The sequence below is a fragment of the Salvelinus fontinalis genome, chromosome 2 (assembly GCF_029448725.1).
Source record: "Salvelinus fontinalis isolate EN_2023a chromosome 2, ASM2944872v1, whole genome shotgun sequence".
NCBI classification, from domain to species: domain Eukaryota; kingdom Metazoa; phylum Chordata; class Actinopteri; order Salmoniformes; family Salmonidae; genus Salvelinus; species Salvelinus fontinalis.
This window is the reverse complement of record NC_074666.1, coordinates 53,465,742-53,477,357: the sequence shown is the minus strand read 5'-3', so window position 1 is coordinate 53,477,357 and position 11,616 is coordinate 53,465,742. Positions and strand designations below refer to the sequence as shown.

Below are 11,616 nucleotides of genomic sequence, written 5' to 3'. Positions count from 1 at the left end.
GAAAGCAACATTGTCAAGTGCTGAATACGTCAGATGTTCTTTAGAAGTGTAGAGCAAATGAACAAGTATTAGAAGGGGGAGTGGCTGAGACAAGGGTTTATGTGCATTCACGATGGATAGCAAACGACAGACGAGTGAATGAATGAACTAGTGACAATTTAACCACCAATTTGTATTGTATTGTGCATGGTGTGTTTTTATGCGTCTGATGTAAACCACGATGGAAGCCAAATAGACATGTCAGTTTTTGCAAATGGACAATAAAGCTTTTGAACTTGACCTGGTGGTTTATTTATGTTTGTCCACCGAGGCCTATGGTTTTAATGACAGATGTTCTAATGGTTATTTGTCTAACTGAGGGCAGAGTTGATCTCTCTCTCTACATGGTCTAATTACAATCTCAGAATAGCTGGGTTATTCAGCTGCTTTCCAAACACATCATCTCATGTATAGCAAATCAAGCAACCAGGCTACAAGTAAACCGATATGAAACAAAATATACCCCAAGAGGGTACTTCAACATTCAACTGTCCAATAATGTCCACTAATATCATGTTGATGTAGGTCTACACACGTGGCAGTTAGTAGCTCAATGATACACATCTTAATTGTGGGTTGTTATTAAGGAATGACAGATGAGAGGGATGTTGATTCATTGTGACTATCGTCCAGGGGTCTGCCCAGTGCCGTGCGCCATTGTATTTGAATTCCACCAACGCTTGTCCACTTTTACAAAGTGACATATGTCGGTTTCAGGAGTGGGTAGCGCTTGCTTTGAAATGTATAGCATACTTGCTATTGTTCATGTATTCGGTCCGCCTCGAGGCGCGTTATTGACGCAAGAGCAACAGCGAGTGGCAATGAAATCAATTTGAACATGCCTTTGCAAATTTGCGTCAAAAACCCGAACCCGTGAGAGAGGTGCAGTGGGTGAAATTGATTTGGAAGTTGAGTCATGTCATAAAAACTTTGAGGAGCATCCCACCTTGAAAGAGAGAGAGAGAGAGAGAGAGAGCGCAAGAGAGCGAGCACATCCAGCCCAGCGCATGGGTAGCCTAATTTCTAATTCCAAACTGGTGTTGACTATTTCACGAATGCTCTGACATTATAGCTTTATATAGACTATACATTTTGTGTTCGAGTGATTTCAATCTAGGCCTACATATTCTGAATATTGATCAATTCCAAAGGAACTAATCATCTGTGCCGTCGCTGCCCTGCCCCTCTAAACACACCTCTAACAAATAATCAGATTATTACCTACTACTGCTCATCATTCTGTGCCTCAAACACCCTGGTTCACGCGCACTCTGAGCTGTAGCTACGAACGTTCTCTCTCTTTCGCCCGTGAAAGAGAGAAAACGTGAGGCGAAAGATAAGAGAACGTGTGTAGCTACAGCTCAGAGTGCGCGCATATTATGTACACACACTCTCTCACACACACACTGTTAAATAGTTGTCCCTCCCAATGTTCTGCCGAACCACGAATCTGTTGAAGCATATATTGATGTTAGATTAAAGTAGCCGATGCAACACCTCATCCTAATTGCTAATGTTGTAGTTTTTAAACATTCCTTCTAAGTGGAATAAAACATCGATATTAACGGAAACGAAGGACGTAAAGTATCATCTATATTACGTTTGTTTCACACGTTTTAGAAAATCATGAACGGCGAGTGAGATTCATCCGTTTGCCTCTAACTAACTTGTAGGCTTCTCGCTTACCCATTAAAACGTTTTCTCTGGCACGGAAATTGCTCTACCACCAGCATCAGCAGCCACTGCTTCTTGATGTTGTGGTAAGAAATGCGCATGCGTCCCACACTGGAATTACTGCACTGGCCAGAATAAGTTGGATCTCGTCTGTCTTCACTGAAATCCAAAATCATATCAAAACTATGGCGGTGTTGAGAATAAGAAAAATGAGCTACTTTGGGGTTTGGACCTTTCCTGTAATAGTGGCAGTGGTCTGTGCGCAAAGGTAAGTGGTCCGTTTAGATGCTCTTCACTTTGTATGGCTGTGCTTTACACTGTACTGTAGAAAAACTGTAGGAAACACTTAAACAATGCCTTCAGAAGCCTGTAAATATAATAATGTATTCCTTCTCTTTCTCTAGTGTCAATGACCCTAGCAATATGTCAATCGTAAAAGAAACTGTGGATAGACTGTTGAAAGGATATGACATTCGCTTGAGGCCGGATTTCGGAGGTAATTGAAATAATTTAATACGAACTCTAATTGACGTTTCTGTTGTCAGCCATATAACACCCAGTTGTTGCTCTAATTGGGTGGATCGCGCAAATCCCTTCTCATTTTATAAAAGTTAAACGCACATAGTTTACCCACCGGTTGTCCAGGTAGCCTATAGATACATTTGGCCACCTCGTTCCACATGTGCCAAACGACACGGATTAGGAACACTTTATAACACAATACCAGAAGGGTATTTTACATTGTAGGCTCAATCAATGATACACATTTTGACGGTAGTGTCATGAAACGTGATTTTTAATTCCCCAACCCATTGTTATGTCGGCGATTTGTGTCTTGCCCAGGCTACCTTACGAACGCGGTCATCTCTCTATTCATGTGTAAAAGCGGTCGACATAGGTACACACTTTCAATTTCCTCGGAAGCACTTCGACGAAATAAGCACCATGCACGGTGTTTTGCGATGAACATCAAAGGCACCGTGCGCACCTGTTTTTAAAAAATCCCCATATTGTTACGTGTTATTTGGCTGACAGCAAGTCAATGAATGATTGCTCGTGTGCTGATGGCACGCAGTTGCTATAATTCAAAGTGTTAACACACATTTGTGGTTTATGGTATTAATTTTATAACCCCCCCAAAATGATGAAATGGTTAACATTACGGTCCGTTTTGTTGATTTTTTGCAGGTCCCCCTGTGGGTGTTGGGATGAATATAGACATAGCCAGCATAGACATGGTATCTGAAGTCAATATGGTAAGTACTCGATTATCACCCTCTCCTAATGATTTGTGGGCATTGCTCTGATATTCCACACACTGTCTTTCCCAAAGGAAACCCCCCAGCGCACTGCACGGAATAGGCTACCAGTCTAACCGATGCTATCAAAATATTTCGTCTTCTCACAGCTTTATTGATCTGCTAGGCACTGTCAATACACCTACGGCGATTGCTTGCATCATAGGGTAGGAACAATCCAAACACCTTCAGAAGTCATCTCAATGGCAACAACCCATTTTACATTTTACTATGACTATCGACGTTTTTGAAATTCACACCCACAGGCCTAGCATGTTGTTGCTAATCCACCCATAACAGAGTTTCACAACTGTGAATGTCTCCTGAAAACATGTTTCAGGTTGTAACCAGCATTTCAATTGCATGTCAGTTGATTATAGAAGCGGCTGCTTTATGGGATGAACACACGGGGTTGGTTGACATGTCACATACCTGTGTTTGAGAAGAGTGAACAAAGTGGTTTGAGTCTTTGTAATGTGTTTACATGTCGTGGTAGCCTGGAAATACGAATGTTTCAAGGAATCTATGAAGTGCACACTGCTGGAGACAAGTTTTGCTCCATGCAAGAGCATCCTCTAGTGCTACTTAGTCAGAACTGCACATCAATGTAAAGGGTGACAGGTTTTCCAGGCTTTGACTGAGAGGAAAGGTCCCTCCACCAAACCCTTGGGTATGTTTTGGATCAAATCCATGGTTATGCTTCCAGTCATGTCAATATCTCTGCTAATCTCTGCTATTAGTGTGTTCTCAGTTGTGTTGTCATGTCTCAGATTTGACACGTGTTACGAGAAGACGTATGCCTCCATTGTAGTAGACCAATAAGGCCTTTTTATTTGACACTGAAATTGCTATTATTATTATAAATAATATTATTAATGCATGTATTTAGATTACTGCTGAGTTCGCATACAATGACTGCATTTGTGATGAAATAGCAGACACATACAAAGGTCTAGCTTTGCTCAGGTACATTTCAACTCTACTGGTTGTTGTAATTATGGGTTCCAGTTGTAATGGGACTCATCATAATACGACGTTAAGAGGACACAATTGACTGTTTCTGGCACAAATACCCATAGGCTTTAGTTTAAACTGTTGTCATCATAGTCATCCACCAGACCAAATGTAATTCCAGTTGGGTTTATTGTATAAAACAAGATGTATGATTTACAAGATGTTACTGGTGGAAGTTGCCATTGTCATCCCTATTAGCATGCATTTGCATGATGTCAGAGGAAGGCCAGAGAGAGTAAACGCATAGGTCACTGGTCTAGTGCCCTCCACATTTTGTTTTGTCTGGCTCTGACTCCTGCATGCCTTCATCCAGATTAAACAGGGATTTTCACTGTGTCGCCAAAGCGAGTGGCCAACGCACCATGAACGGAAGGTTACGTCATGGTAGGCAGCTGCCTGTGGCAATGTGGATGACCCCTGTGTGATGGCAAAAAGTTGGCCTTTGTTATGCGTCTGCATGTTTAATCTCCACCTGGGTTATTGTTTTAGATAATGATTTTACCTTTAATGCTTTCAACAAATATGCTCAGCGACTATTATCACGTTGCGCTAATCCACAAAGCCGGCCTGGAAGTAGAAATAGGAGAGGGATTGCGCTCTTCCAAAAAGTTTTACTTTTTTTTAAATTATATATTTTTGAATCAATACTTTGAGTCAAATGATCGGTATAATATTGTCAAAAATAGTACCGCAATATGTAACTGTATACATTTCCCCCCCCATCACTACTCTTGTGGTGCCTCCTCTTTAATCTCAGCTCCCCCAAGCTTTTAGCTCCTCTTAAAATCATAGCTGGGATACGGATGGCTTCTTCTTCTCTTTAGACTCAGGCCACATAGTTGGTTGAAAGCATACGCCTCACTACTTCCCCAGATGCGCCCACATAGTGGACTGGAAGGAGGGGATGGGACAGTAGGGTTTCCTAATGGACCCCTTTTAACAAGAGGCTGATTTAGGGTGACATTTTTTTATGTCTACCGACCACCCATCCTCCACCACCCTCCTCCGCTGTACTCCAGCAGCACCATGTCTTTAGCAGCTCCTCTACCTGCCTTAGACAATGTTAACTCATTAGAGCCAGGGAAGGGAGCTCCGTGGTTGTGTGCTTGGTCTGTGGAACAAAGGCCCCAGGTGCCGTCTGTCCTCTGGTTGGAATTCGCCGTGGTTACTGAGTCACGTAACGTAATGTTGATCCAGCGTGCCAGGTATATAATAGGCCTGTGTTTGAATGCACATTCCCCGAAAAGGTCTTCTGCTCCTGGGTGTTCCTCCATCCAGAGACCTGGGAGGAGAGAAAAGGTTAGATGTAAGGCTGGGCGAAGTAAATCCTTGGCGTCAGGCCTGGCCTGGTGCGCGAGAAAGTGTCCTAACATTAACATCCTGCTATTTGGAGAGGCAGTGTCCGTTAGGTTGGAGGGAAGGTCATGCACCTAATGTTGCTTGGGATTCATATGATTCAGAGATAGACACACACAATAGAACACGCATAATACAAATTAAATAGAGCAACTGGAACTCCATGCAGCTAGTTCATTTTTTTTTCATGGTAGAATCTACTGCAGTGTTGCCCTACATTTAAACTCCTTTCTTTGTCTCTCTCTTTCTCGCTTTCTCTCTTTCTTTCTTTCTTTGTTTTCTTCCTAGTTGAGTAATATTACTGTTGAATGAGCCATTTTCTTGTCAAAGACTATGCCAACAGAGTCCTCGGGGAAAGAAATACTCTGTGTTGAGGATGAGGCAAACTTCTTCTCCTATTCCAAAAATCAGAAATACCATTATTGATGTAGACAAAGGTCAAGAGGAGCTTATTGATTGCTGGAGAAGGTGCTCAGAATGCAGAGCCCTCCATTTTGAAACACAGCACAGTCGATTCATGGCAGCTGTGGAGATCAAGATATCACAGACATATCTGTGGAAAACTGTGAAGAACAGAATGGGCTGTATCAAAGGATTACTATACTGTGTGATTAAGTGATTGAGAGATACAACGTGGAGCAAAATTTACCCGAGGCGTGTTTATGTTGGCATAGTTGGACACATTTATTGCAATACGTTTAAAATATTGTAGTCTGAGTGTTCCTGAGATGACACATGAAGCTGAAAGGGGCAAGTGGGTTAAGTTGAACCAATGGGTTAATTGAGCCCCCCGTTGTTTCTAAGCAACCATACACAACATGAATCATGTCACCAAGTATTTAGGAAGAGGTCATCCTTTCATGCAGTCGGTACAGGAAGAAACCAAGTCAAATGAATATATTGTGTTAGAGGTTCCATGATTCTGGTATCTAAACCAAAGTAGGTCATTTACTGATTGTTCTGTACATCAGTTGGGTTCTTTATAATGTTCAATATGAGGTCCTAAACCTAGCATGATAGTGCATCCTTGTAGCTGTGTGGGATAATATAGTCCAAATGTTTGTCTTGGGGTAAATTGAGCCATTGGCCATGAGGTAAAGTTGAGACAATTGTTGAGCCAATAGCAAGTTGAGCAAATTGAGGTGTTTTCTACCCAGGTGTAATGCAAGGCCTTATCGCTGGGATATGAGGTAACACCAGGGCCTGGCCTATGTTAAAAAAAAGTACAAATTCTTACAAAGCGTTTGTTAGGTGTTAAGCATGTGTTAAACTATGCTTAACATTTTTAAAAGAGAAAAAGTGATTGTTTTGAATTGTGTTTGGGAAATCAAGATAGACATGGCTTTAAAAAGGTAGTGGTAATATTTCATTCAGTACAGAAATTTGGAGGCCCCTCAACTTTCCCAATTTACCCCAGTCTCCCCTAGGTTTCATTTGTATCTAAACCAAAGTCGATCGTTTTAAGATTGTTTTGTACATCAGTTATGTACAGTATAAGCTACAGTATGATGTCATAAACCTAGTATGAAAGTGCACATTTCTAGCTCTGTGGGCTAATATGGTCAAAATGTTTGTCTTGGGGTAAGTTGAGGTTATGGCCATGGGGTAAGTTGAGCCAATGTTCACCATACCCCATACAAATAATGAATACGTTTTGTCAGTTGTATGTCTAATACGCATAGTATTTTAGCAATGTGTCATGCATATGAACTCAAGATAGTGCATTTTTATTGTTCCAGAGCAGATAGTATCATGCCCCGTGTATACACACTTCAAACAGGTTCTTGAGAGAGTAGCCGAGGAAGTGAGAGAAGGGAAGAAGTCCATTTGAGCAGCAGCAATGGATGAAGATATAGACCGAATGACACTGAAGAGGCACATTGACAAAGAAGAAAACAAACATGTACCTGTGTGAAAGAGAGGCTCTGATAGAGTAGCAGAGAAACACGAGGTCTTATCTGATGACGCTTGCTAAACATATCAAAAATCTCGCGGACCAGTTTAATGGGCTTAGTAGCCTCAAATGCAGAGAACTTGCCTACTATTTGGCACATTAGGACAATGTCCCTGTTCCCGGACAACTGGTCATGAAATGGAAGGGTAAGTGATATTAAACAGAGATATCTGAATGTAGGCATACATTTAAGATATACAATATTCCACACCCCCATTCCATTTAACTTTGACCAGCACCATCAACCACTGTCACAGGACTAGTCAGTATTCGACGTACATCCATGTCTGGGGACATCGGGAGATGACGTGGAAATGGGCCACTAGGGACAATAGTGAGCACTGTTGGTTTTGCTAGGGCATTGTGGAAGGGGATGGTTTATGACTGTAAGCATCTGCCTCTCCTTCCAAAGGTTGCATGTTGTCTCTGGTTCCAACCATTCTGAGTTAATGCCTAACCTTTAAGAATTCAGAGTTAATATCCCCCTAAGGTTAGTTAGGATGTATTAGCTAGCTGAGCGCAGTAATGTGTGTGAAATTGTCCCCTGAGAAATGACTGTTTGCGCTAAGTACTGGACAAAATGCAATATATGTTATATCCCTAAGGGATGTAGAAGACATTTCAAACTAGATGCTGTTGTAAAGTGCTACATATGGCGGGGAAACCAGTCTTGTCATTTTAATGGATTTGAGATACAATGAAATAATAGACGACATGCATGTTGATGCTGGATCGTCCATCCTGGCTGGGCGATTCTGTGCTCTGGAAATGTGACACTCACGTGTACAGTCTCACAAAGTCATCCTTTCAAATCCTGCCTCATTGACGTGACTAAGCGAGCGAATCCCGATCTTCACAGGCTAGTGTATAGCTATTTTTTTGTCAAGCAGTGTCTTTTAGAAATGAACAAGTAAGTGGATGAGCAGTTTCACAGAAAGGCCAAATAGATTTGGCTTCTTTCCCCTTAATCTATTCGGTTAACGTTATTCATGTGATTCATGTGATTAGCAGGTAACCTTGCCTGAGACATGACATACATTTTTCACCTACGGCTGTTGAAAGTCGTAATAATACTATGTAATCCTTTATACAGCAACATGCAAAAACCCGAAACTGCCATGAATTACATTTTCTGGAAAAATGTATTATTATTATTGATTTTTTTCATTAGTCAGGCTTTGACATGTGGCCTGTTACATGGCAAATGGTTTCATGTTCAGTTCAGTTGCCATGTAATGGTCTCTTGGGTCCCTTTCACTCAAAAGCGTTTGACCTATTTAACCTGCCTGTTCCAACTGACAGCCAAGGGAACTAACCGCTCTGGGCCCATCGACAAACAGAGTACAGACACAGGCAGACCCACTGGCTTTGTATACATTTCATATGCTCGGTTCATGCATCATTCAGGGACAAGTATATGCGGAGGGAATTCACAAGCGAGTGTGGGTAGATACCAGAGAGCAACAGCAACGCATACGGCATTCTACATAATTCATTATGTACGTCCCTGTAGAGTTTGGGATCAATTGTATATCCAGTCATACGCCTAATATTACATTTAGTAAGAAAGTAGAATATCAATTAGATTGTTTATATGTATGCTTATAATGAGCTGACTATCAATGCAAATGTGAAGGACATCGGTTAATCGTGTCGATGACGGCGGTGGTGATGGTAATGGTGAGGATGGCTCCTTGCCCTTTTCGGATGCGTGGCTGATGAACATGACTGGCGTGGAGACGGCAAACGTTTTAGATCACTTCTCGTGCTTACATCTCCAAGGTCTGTGGCTGCTCTAGGCACTGTTGTATTCCTCGTGTTGTTGTGATCAACAAGCGACAGTGGTCTTGGTGTCAATGCTCTCTGGTGTGTGTATTCTCAGGAGCCTCGGTGACGATAGAGCAAGAATGGCCCACTGCCCTCTGTGTATCACAGACGTGGTTCTCAGGGGAACTTCTGTTCCGCATACTCTGTGTTTGACTCAGACAAAAGTATTTTGCTGATTGTATCGAAAAGACACTAGACTCATACATTCCTAAACTTGTAGTTTAATTGAACAGTGAAATTGAAACCAATTTGCTGACTTCCTCAGTATGTGGAACTCAGGGGAGAGTCAATTTATGGGTCTCTTACGTAATAATCTCGGTGGTTATATTACCCTCCACATATTGGTATATTACCTTTTACATGGTGAGGCTCTTGGATGTTCGGTGTGACAATGTTGAAGATTACCCTCTGCGCTTTACCTAATTCATTCTAGTGAAGTGTATTGTTATTGCATACACTGAGTGTACAAAACATTAGGAACCCATTCCTAACATTGAGTTGCACCCCGTTTTGCCATCAGAACAGCCTCAATTCGTTGGGGCAGGGACTACAAGGTGTCAAAGCGTTCCACAGGGATGCTGGTCCATGTTGACTCCAATGCTTTCCACAGTTGTGTCAAGTTGGCTGGATGTCCTTTGGGTGGTGGTCCATTCTTGATACACACTGGAATCTATAGAGTGTGAAAAACCCAGCAGCGTTGCAATTCTTGACACAAACCGGTGCTCCTGGCACCAACTACTGTACCATACCCCATTCAAAGACATTTCAATATTTTGTCTTGCACCCTCTGAATGGCACACATACACAATCCATGTCTCAATTGTCTTACGGCTTCTTCTTTAACCTGTCTCCTTCCCATCTACAAGGATTGACATGGATTTAACAGGTGACATCAATAAGGGATCACAGCTTTCACCTGGATTCACTTGGTCAGTCTTATGTTATGGAAAGAGCAGGTTTTCCTAATGTTTTGTACACTGTCTACTTTATGTGGCAGCTTAAGTGAGTGGGCGGGGAGTTCCTGTCTGTTATAACCCGTAACGTTGCCATGTTGATTTTTACCAGCGAAGAGACGTGTGGCGGGCCATGTCACATGACCATCTCCTCCATTACAGAAATGAGTCACAAGCTAAGGGGAGCTATGTCATGTTTAGTCAGCCAGTAATTGTCTTAATGGCTGCCTCTGAGCTTTGATATGCCCTTTTTTAATTTCAGCAACTTTGCAATAAAGCGATAAACCTCTTCCTTGTACATTGCACACTGCCCCTTTCATTATTAAAAGTTAATTAAACAAATGGCGGCACGTTCAATTTAAAAGGCAATTGCGGACCAGATTGGAAATGTTAGTGTTTTTAATCATTTGCCTTAGTGGATTAATTATGTTGGTCGGAGATTCCAGCACCCACAGGCTTTCAGCAAGCACTATTCTTAAATGATGTTTGAAAGCAATGAGGTCATCCCGTGTTTCTATCTTGACCCTCACTCTCATCCTAAAAGATTTTTTGTATTAATCTTATAGAACAAGGTATTGACAGTCTTGCAGTCTTGCTGGATACACAGACACATGTGGTTGTTGTGTTTTGTCCTTCTAGGACCGTACAGTAACATCTAATTGCTTTTGCGCTTTGCCTGCATCTTTTATTGATTGGCTGCATTTGGAAACACTGGGTTAATACAATTGTCACTCATGAACTGAATCATCAAACATTCATCATTTTTATGGTGCACCCTTGGTGTATGTAAGTGGCCACGTTATTTCCACATGCGTTAGCAATGGCATTCTGCTTTTAACTAGACGGATCACGAGGGGTATTCCACAGTTAAACTGGAGCATATATATTCATGTCTCTAGCACCAATGGCAGTTCACACTGCAGACTCAACAAGACTACCAACTTGACTTCTAATGGTTGGAGGCTTCCACTTGTCTGCTCTGCTCAAAAATGCCTGTCATGGCTCATTAGAAGTGCAGGCTGTCATTTCCACTGTACAGTACAGTCTGTGTGGCAGGAGTATCATTATACAGTGCAGCACCACGGGTCCACCTGCTTGCCCGTTACATTCATGTGACTTGTGACTAGTGTTGCACACACTGTTAGTAGTGGGGGCCACTAAAACTTTTGGTGTACCTCCTGTTGGTCCTACAGTGCCTTGCAAAAGTTTTCATAGACCTTGGCGTTTTTCCTATTTTGTTGCATTACAACCTGCAATTTTAAATGGATTTTTATTTTTATAGAATCTAATGGACAAACACAAAATAGTCCAAATTGGTGAAGTGAAATGAAAAAAAGATTTTAAAATTCTAAAAAATAAAAACTGGAAATTGGTGCATATGTATTCACCCCCCCTTTGCTATGAAGCCCCTAAATACGATCTGGTGCAACCAATTACATTCAGAAGTTATAATTAGTTAAATAAAGTCCACAAATGTGCAATCTAAATGTCACATGATCTG

The 11,616-nt window shown here is 41.7% G+C and overlaps 1 protein-coding gene across 1 annotated transcript in view; it reads left to right on the top strand.

The window, feature by feature from the left end:
- The first annotated feature begins 1,717 nt into the window (after positions 1 to 1,717).
- Positions 1,718 to 11,616, top strand: part of LOC129821096 (gamma-aminobutyric acid receptor subunit beta-2) — a 79,377-nt gene continuing 69,478 nt past the window's right edge. Inside the window, exons 1-3 of the mRNA XM_055878382.1 lie at positions 1,718 to 1,981; positions 2,118 to 2,209; positions 2,902 to 2,969. Coding sequence (XP_055734357.1) covers positions 1,899 to 1,981; positions 2,118 to 2,209; positions 2,902 to 2,969 — 243 coding nt within the window. The 5' untranslated portion in view covers positions 1,718 to 1,898. The remainder of the gene's footprint in view (positions 1,982 to 2,117; positions 2,210 to 2,901; positions 2,970 to 11,616) is intronic.